The sequence below is a fragment of the Globicephala melas genome, chromosome 5 (assembly GCF_963455315.2).
Source record: "Globicephala melas chromosome 5, mGloMel1.2, whole genome shotgun sequence".
NCBI classification, from domain to species: domain Eukaryota; kingdom Metazoa; phylum Chordata; class Mammalia; order Artiodactyla; family Delphinidae; genus Globicephala; species Globicephala melas.
The window spans coordinates 1,440,308-1,462,596 of NC_083318.1; the positions used below are offsets into that span (position 1 = coordinate 1,440,308).

The 22,289-nt window shown below is 56.2% G+C and overlaps 1 protein-coding gene across 19 annotated transcripts in view; it reads right to left on the bottom strand.

The window, feature by feature from the left end:
• The window catches only part of ZFYVE28 (zinc finger FYVE-type containing 28), a 112,782-nt gene that overhangs the window by 38,230 nt on the left and 52,263 nt on the right, over window positions 1–22,289 (bottom strand). For all 19 annotated transcript variants that reach the window (XR_009563879.1, XR_009563894.1, XR_009563892.1 and 16 more), the window contains exons 3-7: window positions 15,604–15,741; window positions 14,159–14,361; window positions 12,947–13,036; window positions 8,994–9,083; window positions 2,720–2,821 (exon numbers count right to left, since the gene is read on the bottom strand). Coding sequence is in view for 3 of the 19 variants with exons in the window: in XM_030876711.2 (XP_030732571.1) it covers window positions 2,720–2,821; window positions 8,994–9,083; window positions 12,947–13,036; window positions 14,159–14,361; window positions 15,604–15,741 (623 nt within the window). In the remaining 16 variants the exon portion in view is untranslated. The remainder of the gene's footprint in view (window positions 1–2,719; window positions 2,822–8,993; window positions 9,084–12,946; window positions 13,037–14,158; window positions 14,362–15,603; window positions 15,742–22,289) is intronic.

Genomic DNA, 22,289 nt, shown 5'->3' on the forward strand with positions numbered 1-22,289 from the left:
TTTCTGTAACTTTCAAAATGATTTGGTTTTTCTTCCTTTTTAAAAAATACAGAAAAACTGATTTTCAAATGTTAAACCATGATGTATATAATTTAAACTCCACAAGACAATTATTGTTTTGTACAGCGCAGATTCATTTATGTTCATTCACATCAGGGTCTTAAGTCTCCTGTGCTTCCACATTCCCATCTGAGATTTTTTTCCTTTGCAGGAAGAATTCCAATTAGTTTTTCTTTATGTGCAATCTGCTCCTAACCGATTTCTTCAGCTTCGTATTTCTGAATAACCCACTATATCACCTGCATTTTTTTTTTTTTTCCCTGGTACGCGGGCCTCTCACTGCTGTGGCCTCTCTCGCCGCGGAGCACAGGCTCCGGACGCGCAGGCTCAGCGGCCATGGCCCACGGGCCCAGCCGCTCCGCGGCATGTGGGATCTTCCCAGACCGGGGCACGAACCCGTGTCCCCTGCATCGGCAGGTGGACTCTCAACCACTGTGCCACCAGGGAAGCCCCACCTGCACTTTTGAAGGATATTTTTCCTGGTTGTAAAATCCTGACTGGCAGCTATTTCCTTTCAGCACTTTATTATATTTTTAAAAATATTTACTTATTTATTTATTTTGGCTGCGCCAGGTTGTGGCACGAGGGGTCCTCGTTGCCACATGTGGGATCTTCGTTGCGGCGTGTGGGATCTTCTTCTTAGTTGTGGCATAGGGGATCTTTAGTTGCAACATGGGGGATCTTTAGTTGTGGCGTGCAGGATCTTTTAGTTGTGGCATGCATGCAGGACTTAGTTCCCCGACCAGGGATCGAACCCGGGTCCCCTGCATTGGGAGTGCGGAGTCCCAACCACTGGACCACCAGGGAAGTCCCGCTTTCAGCACTTTAAATATATATAATTTCATTGCCTCTGGCTTCCATCGTTTTTGAGAAGACAGCTGTTGATGTACACTCTTTTCAACGTAATATGTCCTTTCCCGCTAGCTGTGTTTAAGCTTTTTTCTTTGTTTTCAGCAATTTTACTGTGATATACCCAGATGTGTCTGTGGAATCTGTGGACAGAGATTTTTCTTCAATTTTGTAAAATTCTTGGCCATTATTTCTTTGAATACTGCTTCTGCCCATTTTCTCCATTCCTTCCTTCTGATTCCAGTTATGTGCGTCAGCCTTTTGAGTACGTCACACGTCTCTGACGTTCTGGACTCTTTCCCTGCCCAAGTCTCCAGCATCTGGTGTCTCCCCCCTCCCCCTCCCCCCATGGCCATTCCCAGCCATGGCCCAGGCCACACGTTTCCCTTCCTGGCCCAGCATCGTCCACCCTCTCCCCTCCTTCCTTGTCTCCTCTCCCAGCCAGACACCCAGAGAGGGCAGGAGCCTCGGCCTCTGGGTCCAGGGTCAGGTCCTGCTAGGGACACTCAACTGTGCCTCGCCCACCCTGTGCCCACTGACCCTCCAAGGACCCCCCGGGTCACTCCTCACTGGATTCAGAGCACGTTTGGCTCGCGATGGGGCAAAGGGCAGTTTAGAGCAGGCTTCTGTGCTCTCTGGCCCCCAGAAAGGACAGGCACCAGCAGAGGAAAGCCACCCTAGGCTGGGAAGTCCCGCCAGACCCAGGAAGGGCGTGGCAGGGGTCCACGGGGTCAGCCCTGGACCGACAGCCTGGGAAGGGGGCTTCTCGGAGACCAGGGACCGTGGTAGGAAAGACCTTGGCGTCTGAGGCCACGGGGCCAGGGAGCTGCTCAGAGGACATGCGGCCACAGCCCCCTGCTGTCCCATCCCCGCAGGAGCCGGGCCCTGTCAGCTCACAGAGGTCACCAGCAGTGAGGGCTCCACACAACTTGACGTGAGGTTTCTCAAGGGAAGGCTGAGGTCAGGGGTGCTGGCTGGAGGGCCGGCTGCTGAAGGGCAAGGGAAGCCCTCAGGGCAGAGCTCGGTTACCCAGGCCAGACGTCACAAGCCCACAGGACAGCACAGATGGTGCCAACGCCACCCAGGGATGGTTGGGGGGTGGGCAGGATGAGCCACAGCATGTGGGCACCCGCTGGTCACTCAAGAGAACTGAGCACTTCACCCCCTAAACTAGTCAAAGAACTAGTAACAGCCCCCAACCTGGGCGCCAGCCCCAGCCAACGTGCAGGGCGTGGCCTGGCCCGGGGGATGTCCTCCCCTCACAGGCTGCGTGGCCCTGGTCCGGCCCACACCACCCCGGTTTCAGGGCCTCGCCTCTAAGATAGGCCCCATCTGTCTCGCGGGGCCACGGAGACATTTCTGTGAGAAACCAGAAGAGGGCCTGGCTTCCAGGCCCTTAGCCAGGGCAGCCACTGTCTTAGGACCGGACATCTGTGTAAAGGTCTTAACGCTACCGGCCAAGAACAAAGAACTTGTTCTGTGAGGGAGGAAGAGTGTGGGGTTAAAGGAGCTCCAAACAGTAGAAACCAGGAGCCGACGACAGAGACCAAGGTCCCAGCACCCCCGAGGTGGACAGAAGGTAAAGAATTAGCTCACACAGAAGTGTGAGGTTTACCACCCTCTGAAGCTCGGCAGGGACAAGCTACCCACCCTTGAGGTGTCCAGTAAAGGCAAAGCAAGACCAGCCTTGTCCAGAGAGGTCATTGCCAACCCCCAGGAGCCGTCACAGAAGGGACGGGGCTCAGAGGCAAACACCACCCTCCCCTCCCCTCCCCTCTCTCACCCCCCCACCCCCCCACACCCCGCCAACCTGATTTTCCGCAGCAACGTGTGGAAGGGCCGGAAGAGCTCGGACATGTCCTCTGCCTTGCGGTCCAGGTTCAGGGGTCCATCCGCGTAGACCACGAGGCCACTGCATCCAAGACAGAAAGCCAGCCTGACGTCAAGTCCTGCAGCCGCGTGGCCAGCCCAGACCACACCCTGCACATGCTTCCCCTCTGCGATCGAATCGTAAATAAGTTTAGAAAAAAGCAGTGAAAATTATGACCCAGATTTTATCCTCTTTCGAAGTTGATTAGCCTACGTCTGTTTGAGGGATCATAAAATAATGATAAAAACATGGCTGCACACCTCCCAGCCGCAATCAGATAAATCAGCATCAAGGTCTGTTGCTAACATCTGCCTCCTTGAAAATGGAAACACTGGATTTGTGTTTAAATATACCACAAATGCAGAGGTTGGTGAGAACTGGCCCTGGAACCATCTACTCCAAAAGGGAAACAGGAGTTGGAGGTGAAGCCCAGCCCGGCCCCCCACCAGCGTGGAGCCCTGACCCCAGGGCTGGCCCCTGGGGGTGTGGGTCCTGCAGGAGCACGGCGCAGACAGGGCGAGATTTTTCCAGACAGCACCCCGCAGGCTGTCCTCCCAGCTCTCCCAGCTCTCCCTCGTGCCGTCCACACGCCCCAGGTCCGGGGGCTGCCCGAGACTTTCCGACTCACACTGGCCACAGGCTCTCGCGGTTCCCGGCCCCGCCAGGCTGTGAATGTCGTGTCCCGGCCGCTGTCTCCAAAGCCCCCTTCCCCTCCCAGCACTCTGGCCCACGGTCAGGCACCCTTCAAGAGGGGGGCAGCCTCCTGTCACCCCTCAGGCAGGATGGACCCTCCTGCTGGGCGTCCCCGTGCCTCGAGAGGACCCCCTTCACTGGACTGGGCCCCACGGCCCATCTGACTCTGCCCAGATGCCAGCTCCGGGTGCCCCGATTCCGCGGCAGGGGGTCCCGTGTTCACCTGCGTAGCCACAGCCCCACCCATCTCCAGGCGCGTGACCATCATTCCAGACCCGTCTCTCGGAGAGAGGACCTATCCCTGAGGACCCTTCTCTGGATGCCTCCTGCACCTCTTGGGTGCCCAGGGACCGTCCACCCGTGAACACGGGCCTGTCCCCTCGCGGCCCCATGGAGCATAGGTTGGCGCCTCGGGGGCCTGTCTGTGTAAATGAGGAGCCGCTGGCACGTCTCTGAGGACGAACAGGATCTTATTTCAGGCCTCAGGGTCTGGTCACCCATCCAGCTGGGAGCCCCCATTACTTCTGGAAAACACCCAGTTCAGTGAGAAAAACTGAAAAACAAAGTTGAACGAGGAGACTGTTTTCCCCTAAGAAAAGGTTGGTTTCGTGGGCAAAAAGATTTCCTTTTTTTCTAAAAACAGGAAAAACATGGGCTGTGAGGCCCCCCTGGGGCACACCTGGCCGTGACCAGCATGACCAGTGGCCTCCAGGCCCCGAGGAGAGACCAGCTCGAGGGCCTGTGTCCTGAGCCAGCGGAGGGCAGAGGGCACGGCCAGGCCTCCATTCCTTCTGGGCTGCTTCACGGATCTTCCATGAGCTAACAGTCATGGTTCAATTAACCGTGTTTGAGGGACGATTTCCCAAGGCAGAGCCTTAACTTGGTGGGTAAATGCAGTGGTCTCAGTGCAAAGGCAGAGTGAAAACAGGCAGAAGAAAGAGTTTGGGTAATCCTGGCCATCTCCTCTTTCAGAAAGCAGCGACGGGGGCAGGGAGGGACCCTGTCTCCTCTCCTGGGTCCTGGGGAGGCCTGGGCTGCCCCCCAGTGAGCAAGCAGGGTCCCTCCTGCCCAGCACGGCCTCCATGGAGCTGCGAGCCCCGGAAAAGAATCCATTCAGCAGGAGAGGTCTGTGCACAAACCCCTAAAGCCACCGTGCCCACCCCCTCTGGTGGGAGACCGGGGGACCTAGGCCATTCCCGCGGCTCTGTCCAGCGGTGCTCGCACGCGCCGGAGCACCCAGGGTTCCCTCCCGCTCAGCAGCTCCGCGAAGTGACGCCAACCGCCAGGACAGGCAGAGAGGAGGTCGTGGGGCGGCCACGTTTCTGCGTCCCCACGACGGGGCACCCCTGCGGACAAGGGTGAGGCTGGTCTTCGTGTCCCAGGAGGAGCTCAGCAGACACCTGTTCAGTGTCCAGCTGGCCCGGGTGCTGATGCAACGGCCGGGGGTGGGAAGGGGAGATGGGGGGAACCAGGCCTGGAAACAAGCCATCAGGGGGAGAGCTGCAGCCCCACAGGGCGGGTGACCCGGGCATCGCGCCCGCTCAGCCCACGTCCATGCAAGGCAGCCCCACAGTGGAGCCTGGCAGGCACGTGGCTGGGCCCGGGGGGGGCCCGGCATAACGCGGGGGACGGTGAGGGGTCGGCCCAGGTCCAGCTCGCATGGGCCGGGGGAGCACGCCCGGCATGGAGGGAGGGCCCGCCCCACCCCCACTCTTTAGGTGTCTTTCACTTTCTTGGTAATGTCCTTTGATGCACAGATTTTAAATTTTGATAAAGTCCAATGTATTATTTTTAAAAATTTGTTGCTCATGCTTTTGGTGTCAAATCTAAGATTCCACCACCAAATCTCAGAAGACAAAGATTCACCTCCTCATATAGACACTACTATATATAAAATAGATAACTCCTAAGGACCTACTGTAGAGCACAGGGAACTCTACTCAATACTCCGCAATGACCCATATGGGAAAAGAACCTAGAAAAGAGTGGATGTATGTGTATGTGTAACCGATTCACTTTGCTGTGCACCTGAAACTAACACAGCATTGTAAACCAGCCACACTCCAATAAAAATTAAATTAAATATAAGAAAAAGAAGAAAAGAGAAAGATTCACCCATGTGTTGGTCAGAGTTCTCCAGAGAAACGTGACCAGCACACATGCGCGCGTGCACGTGCTCACACACAAACACACACACGCGGTTGCACGAGGTGAATGTACTTAATGCCGTTGTGCACGTTCAGAAAGGGTTAAAATGGCCAGTTTTACGTCATGCATATTTTATCACAATAAAATGTAACATTTATTGCTTTGATTTCTGTTACAAAACTTATACCTATCGTGTTCAGAAATTTAGTAGAGACGCACTGGTGATGATGTTTGTACTTGATACACTAGGAGTTCTTCCCTGACGTTTGGGATTCATCCTTAATGTTGTTTAAATAGCTAGAGTATCATTTTTAATCAATCCCTTAATTCCAGGTCTATACCACCCCCCCCGTCAAATTTTTATGATTAAAACTTCAGTGAAAAACTTTACAAATTCATATTTGTGCCCTGTCAGATCAGCACAACAAAATTCTGCGAAAATTCACTGTGCTACCACCTGCGGGGCACTAAGGACACGTGAGTGAGCGCAGGTGAGCACCCCTGCCCCGTGACACTTACAGGCCCATGGGGGAGGCACAAGTCACCCAAATATCCCGAACAGGCACATCTAGAGAGAGGTGGGATTACAGGGGTGGAGGTGATGGCTGAGGGGTAAGGGGTATCTTTTCAGTGACGACGATGCCCTGAAATTAGTGGTGACGGTTGCACGACTCTGCAAATTGACTAAAAACCACTGAATCGTACACTTCAAATGGGTGAGTGATAAGGTATGTGAATTTCATCTCAATAACATGGCTTAAAAGTAATCTCCTGGGAGGAAACATGGGAACACCCTGTGCAGAAAGTGGTGAGCACCAAGGAAGGGAGAGGGCGGCAGGTGAGGCGGGGAGAGAAGGTTGGAGGGGACCCTGCGATGTGGAGGGCCGGGCAGGGGGCATTGTCCACACTCGCCTTTGCTCCCACGGGCTGGAGCCACAGGAAGGCCTGAGCCCTCGGCTGCCAAGAAGCAGGTGGGCCAGGGGACTGGACAGGAACCTTCGCTGGCCCAGGAGAAGAGATCCACCCCAGAGGGTCCCTGCAGCAAACCCCCAACCGCACCCCAGCATCCAGAATGCTCCACGGCGACTGCTTGCCTTGTGTACGTGTGTGCCTCCCTCACGGTCATCCCCATACCTCTGGGGACAAGCACAGGGCCGGCATGCAGTAGGTGCTTAATACATGCTCACAGGTGAATCCAGGAAGGAGTGAGTCCTGGGCCCCAAGCTGGGCAGCAGTGGCCTCTGTGGACAGCGAGGAATTGAGAGAGGGAGCCGGGTGGCTGCACTGTGGGTCCCACAGGAACCCTGTGAGTGTCCCTGAAGGGGCGGCTGGTTCCAGGACCAGCTGCTTACAAGCCAGTTCTCCCCGCCCCTTCTGGTTAAGCCTGGCGCTCCTCAGATCCTCAGACCCACAGCCTGGCTGTGAGGTGGGAGACCTGCTTCTGATGGGGGGCTGGGGGCTCTAGGGGGCCTGAGGGCTTCTCAGTGGCTGCCGTGAAGCCCCCAGACTCTGGGCTCCTGTCCCGCCTCCACTTCAACTTCAGACCCAGCCTCTCCTCGCTGCGACTCAGAGCCTCCCCTCATCACCTCAGAGGTCCCGCGGCTCCGCTTCCAGGCCTCCCTCCAGCCTAAGCTGGAGAGGACCCCACGCGAGGCCTCCAGGAGGTACCCGACAGGAAAAAGGCCCTGCCCAGGGCACTCCCGAGGCAAGGACCCAGACAAGTTCAGGTGTCAGAAGGTGGCCTGAGGTCAGCAGAGAGGGCCCAGTGACCCCACTCAGGGAGAAGTGGCCTTGGAAGGCCAGCTCGGTGAGCATGGCGAGGCTGGACAGCGCCACCCTGCACACCCTAGCCTTGGGCCGCCGGCACCGGGAGGCGCAAGGAGCTGAGCACACACCACGGACTCGAGCACAGAAACCCAGAAACATGTGTTTCCGTTCAACGTCCTTGCTTTTATCTTAAGACAGGCGTGCTGTCTAAGAGTCTCTGGCCCTCCCCCGATATTTAGAACAGGTTCCCTCTAAGACAGTGGAAACTGACGGGAGGTTCTGGAAAGGTTCTGGTTCGTCCCAAGACCACTGCAGAGACCTCCCAGAGGGAAGGCAGCCCTGGAGCACAGTGAGGCCAGGAAGAGTGAGGTGGGGGCCAGGCCGGTCCCCAAGCCCAAGGCAAGACTCAAGTGTGGGGAGCTGACCCTGCACACCGGAGGCGGCCACTCAGGCTTCCCCGAGTGCTGGGCACTGGCAGCCCCACCCCGCCTGCCCGCCTCCCCAGGCCCTCCTCGCCAAGTCCGCTCTGCGCTTCACGGCACGTCGGGCTCCCCACCACGACACCTCCACAGTCCTGGGCAGTGGAAGCCGCTTCTGGCCCGGCCCAGGGTCGTCTGCCCGGCCTGCTCCCCACCCCTCCCGCACGCGGCACATGACTTGTCCAGCTCCCTGCGGTCCAGGGACGCCTCTCTGTCCCAGAGGCTGGCCCATCCTGCAGCGCTGCCACCGCCCCACGGACCGGCCGTAGGAGGTGCTCACCCGCAGTGAGTTCTCCCCAGGGCCTGTGCCTCTGTGTCCCCTGCACGCTCCCCAGGCCAGTCCACTGACATCCACACCTACGACCGGCTCCCTGCCTAGCTGCACCCCAGCTGCCCCCCGGGCGCCCGTGCCCACCCGCCCCACGCTCCCTCACCTGGTGGGAGGGAAGGTGGTCTGTGTCTGGGAGTCCAGGTGCGGCTGAGCAGCGTGGACCAAGCCCAGGACAGCTGGGCTCTGATCTTGGCTCTGAGAGGCTCCGCAGGGCTCAGTACATGACCGAGTACTTCCCGTCAAGCGTGCTTGACGACCGACCCCACGTGCTGCCATGACGCCTTTGAGGCCACAGACCCCAGAGGCCTAACCCAGCGCTCCCCTGCTCTCAGCAGCCGTGCTCCCCCCCCATCGCAAGGCCAGCTGCCGCCCACCTGCCCCTCACCCAACAGGCTCCACCTCCCTGCCAGCCCATGAATCCTCCAAACACGCCCACCACATCCTCCGGCGGGGATCGGGGCACCTCGCCTCTCGTCCCTTCAAAGCAGCTCCCACAGCCCCTGATGGGGCCCCTGTGCCTGAGCGTGGGGGCCTTTTCCCAGGGCTGGGAGTGCACGTGGCTGTCATGCTCACCCGTCCTGAACCATCTAGGCTGGCTGAGCGGGAGGCACTCGGAACACCTGGTTCCTTGTCTGCTGGGACAAGGACAGGACCACCTGGCAGCTGCTCTGGGGCTGAGCAGCCCCCTTCGGGGTACGAGTACCACCTACCACCACCCAGAGGGGCCTGGCACCACGGACCCGACGATCCTGCCAGGTTTCTGAGAAACGACGGTCCCAGGCAGGGGGACACTCACCACACGATGGCCAACCTGGGGATGGTGAACATGAGGGCTGGCTCGTAGTCGTCAATCATGTCCTGGGTCAGGTACCCGAAGTCCAGGGCCCTGGCAGGGGAGGGAGACAGTGAGCAGGGGCGACCCACGGCCAGACGGGGGAGGGCAAGGCAGCCGCGCAACCCTCACCCACGTTGGCGCTTGGCGGCCAGCTGCTGGACGAGTTCCGCTCTGCAAGGTCCGGTGCAGGGGGCTGACGCTTGGCCTGCCCCATCTTCCCACCTCCCGACCCCACCGCTGACGGAGGAAGCAGGGGTGAGTGAGAGGTGCTCGCCGAGGGGAGCTAGTGAGGACAGCTATGCTGTCAGGCACCCAAAGTGAGAGGATAAACGAGGAGTAGAAACACTGCTCTGAACCATTTCACACTGCCAAGAAACCCGAATTGCTCTCCTGGATTTCTTCTCTCTTGCAGGTATACGAAACGCTTTCTCTACGTGCGTGAGCAAGCGCTGCTGGCATCGTCGTGCTCTCAATAAAGGGTATTTGTGTCATCTTATTCTTGAGTGACTTGAAATATCTCTCAGCGTATAACAGTGAATAATTCGTCTTTAAAATTAACAAACTGACGATGTGATATTAAACAGCTTCAAAACTTACCTACTACTAAAGCGCAAGTCACATATAAGGAACATTCTGGATTAAATCTTAGTCCCAAAGTCTATTCAGAAAATCTGACTTCAAACCTGACCCCACACGACCCATATAAGCCATGATGAGAACAGTGATGATTCACCTCCAAAACCCAGCTCAGCACAGGTTCCATCCTGGCCTGTAGGGAAGAAGAGTGGACGAAAGGAAAGCAGGAGGGGGGGAGTGCGGGCCACCGGGTGACTCCCGGAACCAAGATGAGGAGAGGAAGAGGTGAGGACATGGGGAGGTGGGGAGCTGAGGAGAAGAGGAATGGAGGTGAGGAGGTATACAGGTGATGAGGTGAGGAGGAGGGAGGAGAAAGGAGGGGAGAAGGTGAGGAAGTGATGAGGTGAGGGAGGTGAGGGAGGTGAGAAGAGGAAGGTGAGGGAGGTGAGGGAGGTGAGGGAGGTGAGGAGGCGAGGGAGGTGAGGGAGGTGAGGGAGGTGAGGAGGTGAAGCAGAGGAAGGAGATAGGAGGGGAGAAGGTGAGGAAGTGATGAGGTGAGGGAGGTGAGGGAGGGGAGGGAGGTGAGGAGGTGAGGGAGGTGACGAGTTGAGGAGGTGAGGGAGGTGAGGGAGGTGAAGGAGGTGAGGGAGGAGAGGAGGTGAGGGAGGTGAGGAGGTGTGGGAGGTGAGGGAGGTGAGGAGGAGAGGGAGGTGAGGAGGTGAGGGAGGTGAGGAAGGTGAGAAGGTGAGGAGGTGAGGAGGTGAGGGAGGTGAGGAGGTGAGGTGAGGAGGTGAGGGAGGTGAGGAGGTGAGGAGGTGAGGGAGGTGAGACAGGTGAGGAGGTGAGGGAGGTGAGGAGGTGAGGGAGGTGAGGGAGGTGAGGAGGTGAGGAGGTGAGGGAGGTGAGGAGGTGAGGAGGTGAGGGAGGTGAGCGAGGTGAAGGAGGTGAGGGAGGTGAGGAGTTGAGGAGGTGAGAGAGGTGAGGAGGTGAGGGAGGTGACGGAGGTGAGGGAGGTGAGGAGGCGAGGGAGGTGAGGGAGGTGAGGAGGTGAGGAAGGTGAGGAGGTGAGGAGGTGAGGGAGGTGAGGAGGTGAGGGAGGTGAGGAGGTGAGGGAGGTGACGGAGGTGAGGAGGTGAGGAGGTGATGGAGGTGAGCGAGGTGAGAAGGTGAGGGAGGTGAGGAGTTGAGGAGGTGAGGGAGGTGAGGGAGGTGAGGAGGTGAGGGAGGTAAGGAGGTGAGGAGGTGAGGAGGTGAGGGAGGTGAGGAGGTGAGGGAGGTGAGGGAGTTGAGGGAGGTGGGGAGGTGAGGGAGGTGGGGAGGTGGGGAGGTGAGGAGGTGAGGAGGTGAGGAGGTGAGGGAGGTGAGGGAGGTGAGGGAGGTGAGGGAGATGAGGGGGGTGAGGAGGTGAGGGAGGTGAGGGGGGTGCGGAGGTGAGGGAGGTGAGGAGGTGACGAGGTGAGGGAGGTGAGGAGCCGAGGAGGTGAGGGAGGTGAGGGAGCCGAGGAGGTGAGGAAGGTGAGGGAAGCGAGGAGGTGAGGGAGGCGAGGAGGTGAGGGAGGCGAGGGAGGCGAGGAGGCGAGGAGGTGAGGGAGGCGAGGAGGTGAGGGAGGTGAGGAGGTGAGGGAGGTGAGCAGGTGAGGGAGGTGAGAGAGGTGAGGAGGTGAGGAGGTGAGGGAGGTGAGGAGGTGAGGGAGGTGAGGAGGTGAGGGAGGTGAGTTGAGGAGGTGAGGGAGGTGAGGGAGGTGAGGAGGTGAGGGAGGTGAGGAGGTGAGGAGGTGAGGAGGCGAGGGAGGCGAGGAGGTGAGGGAGGCGAGGAGGTGAGGAGTTGAGGAGCTGAGCGAGGTGAGAAGGTGAGGGAGGTGAGGGAGGTGAGGAGGTGATGGAGGTGAGGAGATGAGGAGGTGAGGGAGGTGAGGAGTTGAGTTGAGGAGGTGAGGGAAGTGAGGGAGGTGAGGAGGTGAGGAGTTGAGGAGGTGAGGGAAGTGAGGGAGGTGAGGAGATGAGGTGGTGAGGGAGGTGAGGAGGTGAGGAGGTGAGGGAAGTGAGGGAGGTGAGGAGGTGAGGAGGTTAGGGAGGTGAGGAGGTGAGGGAGGTGAGGAGGTGAGGAGGTGAGGGAGGTGAGGGAGGTGAGGAGGTGAGAAGGTGATGGAGATGAGGAGGTGAGGGAGGTGACGGAGGTGAGGAGGTGAGGGAGGTGAGGAGGTGAGGGAGGTGAGGGAGGTGAGGGAGGTGAGGAGGTGAGGGAGGTGAGGGAGGTGAGGAGGTGAGGGAGGTGAGGAAGGTGAGGAGGTGAGGAGGTGAGGAGGTTAGGGAGGTGAGGAGGTGAGGGAGGTGAGGAGGTGAGGAGGTGAGGGAGGTGAGGGAGGTGAGGAGGTGAGGGAGGTGAGGAGGCGAGGAGGTGAGGGAGGTTAGGGAGGTGAGAAGGTGAGGGAGGTGAGGGACGCGAGGAGGTGAGGGAGGCGAGGAGGTGAGGGAGGTGAGGGAGGTGAGGAAGGTGAGGAGGTGAGGAGGTTAGGGAGGTGAGGAGGTGAGGGAGGTGAGGAGGTGAGGGAGGTGAGGGAGGTGAAGAGGTGATGGAGGTGAGGGAGGTGAGCAGGTGAGGGAGGTGAGGAGGTGAGGGAGGTGAGGGAGGTGAGGGAGGTGAGGAGGTGAGGGAGGTGAGGAGGTGAGGAGGTGATGGAGGTAAGGGAGGTGAGGAGGTGAGGGAGGTGAGGGAGGTGAGGGAGTTGAAGAGGTGAGGGAGGTGAGAAAGGTGAGGAGGTGAGGGAGGTGAGGAGGTGAGGGACGTGAGGGAGGTGAGGAGGTGAGGCTGTGATGGAAGTGAGAGAGGTGAGGAGGTGAGGGAGGTGAGGAGGTGAGGGAGGTTAGAAGGTGAGGGAGGTGAGGAGGTGAGGGAGGTGAGGTAGGTGAGGAGGTGAGGGTGGTGAGGGAGGTGAGGACGTGAGGAGGTGAGGGAGGTGAGGAGGTGAGGATGTGAGGGAGGTGAGGATGTGAGGGAGGTGAGGTAGGTGAGGAGGTGAGGATGTGACGGAGGTGTGCGAGGTGAGGCAGGTTAGGAGGTGAGGAGGTGAGGGAGGTGAGGGATGTGAGGGAAGTGAGGAGGTGAGGTAGGTGAGGGAGCTGAGGAGGTGAGGGAGGTCAGGAGGTGAGCATGGAGCCCTTCTCAACCTCGTCAGCTCTTCCTGCAGGGTCTGCGCCCAGAGAAAGGGGACACTGGGGCTGAGGAACAGTCGTGTGAGTGGAGGCCCCGTGGCATATGCACATGGTGCCCCTGTCCCGGTGCAGCCCTCACCCAGGCCCGGGGCAGCAGGAGCCCCGCCATTCCCGGGTGGCCTCACCTCTCCACCGTCTCACAGAACAGCACGATGACCTCCTGCTGCACGTAGTACTCCCGCGGGGACTTCACGGGCACCATGGCCGACACGTAGCTGCAAACAGAGAGAAGGGAGTGAGGGCCATCTGGTACCTCCCGGAACCAAGGTTGTCTTAACTGACAACCAAATGAGGTCCCTCCAACTGGAGCCCAGCTGCATCTCAGCAGCTTCATAAACACACACCCCCAGCATCACCGTTTATATTTTGAGCCAAAGCTCCTCCCAGGGTCAGGCCTCAAGTAGCACCTCCTTGGATCCCACAGCCCTGCCCACCCCGGAACCGCCACTGCCCACTGCCCCGACGGTCCCCAGCCTCGAGGTAGTGAATGACCCTGTGCAGGGCGGGCGGACAACCCCTGGGCCCCCACGCAGGGCAGGGCCAGGGGGTCCACCCACTCCCCAGGTGAGAACATTTTTCTGTCACTATTTTTTCTTGTTATGAAAGCTCAGTTGGAAAGATGTGGAGCAGACAGAGCCGGCCGAAGCTATTAAGCTCATTTGTGGCACCCACTCCCTAGAGAACCGGCTGGAATGCCTGACTTCCTTCTGGGGCCCACACGGCACAGGACAGACAGTTTTCATTAACCGGGCCACCGTGGACGGGCTCTGGGGTCCTGCTTCTCATCTACCTCCAGCGTCTCCGTGTCTGTGGACACCGCGCAGGCCCCTCCCCGCAGTCCCGGGTCCTCCACAGCCTGTCCTGTGAGGGCCCCAGGGACCACGCCATGTCCTTTGCCGCGGGCGGGCGGGAACGCCCCAGGGAGCTAGTGGGGGTGCGAAGGGCAGACCCGCTGAGCTGGAGAGGCGCCCCCCTCACCCCACGGAGCTGGGGGCCCCAGCAGGCCCCCGAGCGACCTCCACTTTCTCCTGGCTCCTGCCGCGTCCCACGGCTGGGCACAGAGATGTGCTGGGGGCGGGGCGTTGTGCTGACCGTGACCTTCACCCGCAGGACCACCAGCGGCAGAGGTGCTGGGCGGGACCCGGTGTCCCTTGCGTCCCTGGGTCGCCTCTGCCCGCCTCCGCCCCTCCCCGTACGCCGTGCCCCCGACCCCCGCGACGGCCCGGAACCAGCCCGCGCCTCCCTCCGCGGAGTTTTCCTGCTGCAGACGCAGAGCCAGCGGAGCTGCCCACCCCCAGCCCTCCCCACGGGGCAAAGGGTTAGGGTTCCTCCGTCACCTCAGCTCGAACTCGGCGAACAGCACGTCGAAGTGCCTCAGCGCCTCCCGCATCTTCTCCGTGTAGGTGTTGAGGTCCCGCAGCGCCTGGTCGCGGAGGGCGCCGCGCACGTCCTCCAGGCTGCGGGTCAGCTCCTTGGCCAGCGGCCGCATGGCCATGCTCTCCAGCTCGCGGTTCATGATGATGGAGCCAGCGGCCAGGCACTGCGGGCGGCAGAGGGCGTCAGGGAGGCCCCACCCGCGTGTCCTCGGCGCCCGGAGCGTGCGGGCTTCCGGAACCCACGACAGCGGGCGCGGAGCAAGGCCCCCCCCCCACAGCGCCCGAGAAGACTGTACAGCCAGAAGTGGGACCGGATGGCAGAGCAACGGCGGGGCTGGGGCGCCTCATCCCGGAGATGCCTCCCGGGCCTCCCTTCCGGGAGCCCCTCCCTCATATTCCTGCCCCCCTCCCCCCTCCGCTCTGGGGCGCCTGCTCCCTCCTGGTTTCTCTTAGATGCAGTGCCGTCACGGCGGTGAGAACAAGTGCCCTCGGGTTTGGGGGCTCCATGCAGGGGCCTCCGGGCCATGTGACTCCTGTCCCCTCCCCACCCGGTCCACAGACGCCAGGTTCCGGCCCTACTCCAGGTCCACCGCACCGGGACTGACTGCGGCTCCCCAGGAAATCCAGGTGTTCTAGGAAGCAGACGCCTCGTGTCCATAAAGGCTCCCTGCATCACCTCATGGCTTGCACAGCTGCCCCTGACCCTGGGACCCGCTTTGCAGAGCTGAGCACTGAGGCTGGGGGGAGAGACGGCCTACCCAGGGCCCCAGCAGGGACGCCCAACCAGGTGCGGCTCAGAGGAGCCGGGTGGAGTGGGCTGAAAGGGGGGAGCCGGTGGGCACGAGGGCCCGGCAGCGTGGGGGAGGGGGGCATTCCAGGAGTCCTGCAGAGCTGAGGCGGGGAGGACGGGGCAGCGCACACCCCTAGGGTCCCGAGAGCAAGGCCAAGGGGTCGTCTGGGTGTCCCATGGGTCACCACTGGCTGGGGTGAGGCTGGTCCTGCCTCCCCGGGCGGACACCTCCCTCCCGTGCCTCAGGCTCCTCCTCGGGAGGTGAAGACCAAGATCGGAGGGGCTCTGTGAGTGGCAGCTGGAGTGTGGGCCAGGGCATAGTCGCCCCGCCCCGCAAGAAGAAACAGTCCTGCGGGTGCAGGACGGGCAGTGCTGTTCCGAATACCAGCATTATTGTAATAAGAACCGCTTTTAGGCCCTACGTGTCTGGGGGCCTGAGAACCTCACAGAAATCACATGTGAGGCCTCGTGTCTATATTTGCTTGTGTATAGTTTCCAGGGAGCATGTTCTCGCCTCCCCGCCACCCTACAGGCTCAGCACCATCTGTAACCCTTGGAGGAGGAGACGCCGGGCCCTGCAGCACCGTGACCCCGGACCCCGGCAGCCACCCACTACCTCGGCGCCAAACCAGAGCTGGCCGGCCAGGTTGTCGTGCCGGATCTCCTCGGGGAACTTGACACAGAAATCCCGTGGGGCGCGGTCCTGGGGGATGCACACATCCATGATCTGGTTAATGATGTTTAACACGTTGTCCTGAAACAGAAACAGGACGTGCGCTAAGACGCAGCTCCAGCTGGCGGCTGACAGGACTGCTTGGAAAGTCGGAGAAGCAAGCCCAGTGCAGGTTAGGGTGACGAGGTGATGTGGTAGCACACGTGGGCCTGCTCTGCAACTGCTACAAGGAGCTCAAACTTTCCAGAAGTATCCAGAGTGAAGAACACACCCTTCCCCACGTCCAGGTGTCTAGAGCACCCGCCACGAGGGCTGAGGGCGCGTCCCACGTCAGTCACCAAGTTCATGGTGCATCGCCCTTTGTGACGGCTGTACCTTTCCCTGCGGAGCCGCGCACCTGGGCTCCCTGCAGCCTCAGCCACGATGACCGCCCCGAGCATCTCTCTGAACTCCTGTACACAAATTTCTTAGGAGAGAGCTGGAGGAATGGAATTGCTAGGTGGACAGACACACAAAAAGTGGATTTTCACCGCCCACTTGCTGTGCTGCTTTGATTAACATATAAGCCTGTGTCACCCTGGGCATGATCGCGACACAGGCAAGACCTGCTGTCGGGACAGACATCACTAGGAGACCACGTGTAAGACTGGTCTTCTCAAACCTGTTTTTACTGCATCTTAAATTACATCCCATTCTTTTCTCAAAACTGTCCTGTTCTTTAAACGTCTACCATCCATTCAGTAGAATTGTAAGAATGTTGAAAGTTTAGTTTGTTTCTTTAATTTGTTAAAGGTAAGATTAATACCCATTCATCCCAGAGAAACTGGAAACATGGGAAAGTGGAGGGGCAGGGAATGTCCTTGGGACAGTGACTGCAGGTGGCACGCTTCCTTCCGGTTCTTGTCCCCGTGGGCTGCTTCCCATCCGCAGCACGGTTGGGATCATCTGTGGACGTTATTTTGTACTCTGCTGCTGTCATTTACTGTTGGGACGTGTTATTATCACTTTCCACAAATCCAGCTTGTGACGGGGAGCCACGTAAGATTCCAGCACACGGACCATCCTTTGAACTCCCTGCTTCCTCTTCTGCTGGACACTTACGTCATTTCTAATTTACCGTGAGTAAGGCAATCACCACGGCGGTGCCTGACACTGAATTTTGGGTTAGTCCCTCAGAATCCACTCATCCCTAGAAGCACCATTACAAAGTCAGAGTGTGAAGTGCATTTATAGGCCCTAATTACATTCCACCAAGCTGCTTTCCAAAAAAAGACAGCACACCCTCACCCTCAGCAGTTTCGTATCTCAACAGTCCTCCTCTCCACCCTCTGAGGCTTGAGTCTCATTTTTCTTAGGCAGTAGATGTGAGCGGGAAGCATGACTTTCTAATGCAAACAACTGATGCACTAAACTCTGAAGGAAATTCTGCACCATAAGGAAATCGCACAAAACATAAAAATAAATCCAACCAACATCAAGTGGTCCTACTGTCAGCTCTGTTTAAAAGGTTTTCTGGGTGGGCAGGTCTCTTTCTCACGATTCAACAAAGTAATGAACAAACAGTGGCAAAAATAACAGCAAGGGCTCAGAAAACGTCAGCTGGTATTGAGAGCCAGGAATCTTAGCCCAGCAAGGCGGCAGGGCTTACCCAAAGTTGTGTGGCCTTTTAGTGGCAGTGATCCCACCCTGCCCAGCCCCAGGATGGCAGCTGCCTGAGGGTGAGGGCTTTTTCCCTGCACTGATGGGTCCCCAGTGATAGAGCAGTGCTGAACACACAGTGTCCCTCAACGACGTTTACTGGGGCGTCTGATTCCACCCAAGGTGGGGCAACATGCATGAAATTTACCTCTTCAAACAACAATAATGGAAGCAAATGAGACAGGGGTTGTCCAGACACTGGACGTCAGGCAATAAGTGATCCCAGAGAGAAGAGAAACAAATGAGGTGGGAGCTATGACTGCCCAGTTCACTGCCTGGAGGGAATTTTCAGGTCGTGGCACAGACAGAAGGTACCCACGTGGGACCCAGCAAACTCCCTAGTTGAAGAGACAGAGCTGAGAGCCCGGGGAGACCAAGGCAGCCAGAATCCAGAGGACAGAGTAGCAGACATAATTGAGCTGCCCAGGGAGACAGCCTCTGGGGAGGCCCCTGAGTATTCATTCAGCTGGGCACAGGGCCGAAGAGTAGAGAAGTTCACGGTTCACAGGGCATTGGGTAGATACCGAAAGTGTCTCGCCTCAGTAGCGGACTATTCTTAGCCCCAGACTAAACACAGCTCTGATCCTGCCTAACACCTTAAAGAAACAGGATGCAAAAGGATCAAACCATTTCTAAGTAACCAAACTGTATCACAGAACAAAGCTCAAAAAAGTTTATGGAAAAAAATATTCAGCTCTCAGCAAGGTAAAATTCCCAAGGTTGGGCATCCAATTAAAAAATTACCAGGCTTGGGCTTCCCTGGTGGCACGTGGTTAAGAATCCGCCTGCCAATGCAGGGGACACGGGTTCGAGCCCTGGTCCGGGAAGATCCCATATGCCACACAGCAACTAAGCCCCTGCACCACAACTACTGAGCCTGCGCTCTAGAGCCCGCAAGCCACAATGACTGAAGCCTGTGCACTGCAACTACTGAAGCCCGCGCTCCTAGAGCCCGTGCTCCGCAACAAAGAGAAGCCACCATGACGAGAAGCCTGCGCACCGCAATGAAGAGTAGCCCCTGCTCGCTGCAACTAGAGACAGCCCGTGTGCAGCAACAAAGACCCAACGCAGCCAAAAATAAATAAATAATTTTTAAAAAATTATCTAAAAAATTACCAGGCTTGCAAAGAATTAGGAAAATATGACACACGATGAAAAGAAAAAGCAACCCATCGAAACCAACCCAGACCTGACAGAGGCGATAGAACAGGGGATGAAGGCAGCTGTCATAACTGACTTGTGTGTGTTCAGAAAGTTACGTGGAATCAATGAAGAAACAAAAAGGTCTCAAACATCCAGAGACAAAACTTACAGTATCTGAGGTGAAAACAAAAATACACCGGATGGGATTAACCTCAGATTAGACAGGTCAGAAAAAAAGAACAATAAACTTGGAGACACAGCAATTGAAACTTCCCAAATTTATCAGAGAGAAAATACCAATAATAATAATAGAAGAGACCATCAGTGAGTTCTAGGACAACCTCAATATGTCAAAATATGTATAATTCAAGACCCAAGAGGAGGAGAACTGAAACAAAAAAATATGTGAAGGAATAGTGACTAATTTTTTCCCCAAATTTAATGACAACTATAAACTCACAGATCCAAGAAGTTCAATGAACCCTAAGCACAGGAAACACAAAGAAAGCGATACAAAGTCACAGCATAATCAAATTGATGAAAACTAATAAAAAGAGAAAATCTCACAAGTAGCAAGAGAAAAAATTGTACATACAAGGAACAAAGGTAAGATGACATTAGCGTTCTCACTGGAAACAATGCAAGTGAGAAGAGTGGAAGAACATCTTTCAAGTATTGAGGGGAAAATGACAACTTAGGATTCTAAACCCAGCAAAAATAGCTTTCCAAATTGATGGCAAGATAAGAATGCATGACCAGCAGACTCGCACTACAAAAAATGCTAAAGGAAGTCTTTCATGCAACAGGGAAAAGACACCAGATGGAAACTGAGATCTTCACGAAGGAACAGAGAGACCAGAAAGGGCGACCGCACGGGAAAAATGCAAGGGCCTTTATTATTGTTGAATTTTCTTTGCAAAACATTTGACTGTTTAAACAAAAACACTGACAATATAGTGTGAGTCTAAACACATGTAAGACGAACACGTATGACATAAAGACATAAGACGACTTTCAAAGAGTTCGAGACCACCTCACACATACAGTAGGAACCTTACAGGGGCTGATCCCATCTGTCCCTCCGGATCAGCTGCTGTTACTGCTGCTGTTGCTGTGGGTGATGGGGTGGACAGTAATAAAAATAGTTAATAAAATCTAAATGTAATTTACCATATCAACAAACTAAGAGGAAAGGAAAACACACGATAACCTCAACAGACACAGAGGATTTGAAAAAAATCCAACATCCATCCATTCCTGATAAAACTCTCAGCAAGCTATGAATAGATGGCAACTTCCTCACCCTGAAAAAGAGCATCTATGAAAACCCTATGACAGCTAACATCACACTGAAGGGTGAAAAACTCAATGCTTTTCCCAAAATTGATCTATAGATTAAATGTGACCCCAATCAAAAACTCAGACTTTTTTGTAGACATCTACAAGCTGTTTTTAAGTTTTATATGGAAATGCAAAGAACCTAGAACAGCCACAACAACTTTGAAACAGAAGAACAAAGTTGGAGATCTGACGCCCTCTGATTTTACAACTTACTTTAAACCTACCATAATTATGACAGTGTGACACTGGCCTTAGGACAGATCAGCGGAACAGACTAGAGGACCCAGAGATAGACCCACACAGATATGGACAAATGACTTTCAACAAAGGTGCAAGAACAATTTAGTACAAAAAGGACAGTCTTTTCAGTGAGAAAGGATGGTCTTTCAACAAATGATGCTGGAACAATTGAAAATTCATTTGCAAAAAAAAAATATGAATGTTGGTTGAAAGCTCACACCATATACTCAAGTTAGGTCAACATGGATGAGAGACCTAAATATAAAACCTCACAACTACTGAAGCCCATGTGCCTAGAGCCCATGCTCCGCGACAAGAGAAGCCACCACAGTGAGAAGCCCGCGCACCACGAGGAAGAGTAGCCCCCGCTCGCCGCAACTAGAGGAAGCCAGCGCGCAGCAACAGACCCAATGCAGCCAAATAAATAAATAAATAAAAAACCTTTCTTTCTTTCTGAAAGAAAATGAGAAAATTTGATGACCTTGGGTTAGACCACGATTTCTTAGATATGACACCAAAAGGATGATCTATATAAGGAAAAAATAGGTAAATTGGGCTGCATCAAAATTTGAAACTTAGGCTCTTCGCAAAACTGCTAGGAGAATGACAAGCTACTCCACAGACTGGGAGAAAATGTTCGCAAGTCATCGTCTGATAAGGGATTTAGTGTCCTCTTGTGGTCGTCCCTCTGTGCCTGTCTGTGTCCTAACTGCCTCTTCTTGTAAGGACATCACTCAGATTGGATCAGGGCCCACCCCAGTGACCTCATTTTACCTTAATCAGCTCTTTAAGGGCTCCACCTCCAAATGCAGCCACACCTGAGGCGCTATGAGTTAGGGCTTCAACACATGAATTGGGGGCGGGGCGGGGGACACACTTCAGTGCATAACAACAATCCAGAATTCATTTCATCCTACTGCGCCATCAGCATGATTTCTTAAATCCTCTATGATTTTCTGAAGCAAGAAGGAAAACGAAAACCCGTGCAAACGTCATCAGAAACCACCTGCACACTCATGTGTGCCCTAGCCCACAATTCTCCTGAAGGAAGTTCAGTTTACGCAAAGGCGCATTACTTAGATTCCTTCTAACTGGGATGAGAGTCAGCCCAGCGAGGCTGAACCGCAATGCACCTGCCTCACCCTCCACAGTGCCACACGGGAGAAGCTGCGGTTCACTGGGCCTCTGCTGCGTGCCTGGTCAGCCTGGAGACTTAGCTAGAAGACTCCATTTCGGGTCAGAAGGTTCAAAACACCACACCCAACCAGCCTGTCCGGCTGACCCCAGACAGAAGGTATGACCTGAGCGGCACTGAGACCAACGTGAGGACCCGCAGGGGCCCCCGGGAAGCAGAGCCGGGCCAGGCTGGCGTTGCCAGGCGTGCTCTACACAGATGCCCCCTGCTCAGCTGAGGGTCCACCTGGTCTGATGGGACCTGGGAGGCCTGAGGTGCCCCCGACAGGGGGCTGAGCCACTACCCAGGGCCGAGAAATTCATGACCTCTGGGTACTTGGCAGGGGCATCCACATCCTCTAGAACTGACTCACAGGTGCTGGGAACTTCAGGGGATGGGGGACCAGCTAAATCTGGAGTTGGGTGACCTCCCCAGGGCAACCGTGCTCTAAAATCAAGGCCAGCAAGTGACCCGGCAGAGTGGGCTGCAGCCAGCCGCATCCGTCAGACCTGCATGTTATCTCGGTTCTCGTGCTGGGATCACACACATCACCCCATGCTCTCGGCCTTTGTCGAAGCCCCTCCCTGACCACAACGGCCTGCCAAATGCCCACCTCCCCTGCGCCTGCCTGTGACATCATCCTATGTCACATAGGATGTCACCTCCTATGACATCATCCACCCTCTGCCCAGGGGCACCTCTGCAAGTGAGCACTGTTGAATGAAGGAATGAAGGAATGAATGAACAAATGAACTGGCAGCATCATGAAGGTCAATGAAAATTAGAAATGGCAAAATGCCTGTTTCGGGGAGTTCCCCGGTGGTCTAGTGGTTAGGATTCTGGGCTTTCACTGCCATGACCCTGATTCAATCCCTGGTTGGGGAACTGAGATCCCACAAGCCGATCAGCACAGCCAAAAAAAAAAAAAAAAAAAAAGTACCTGTTTCAAGAGAGATGTTAGAAATAAAAGTGACTTTCCAACCTAAATAGCTGAGCTTTGTAGAAATTCACTGTAGTGCGAGCCCCTGACAAG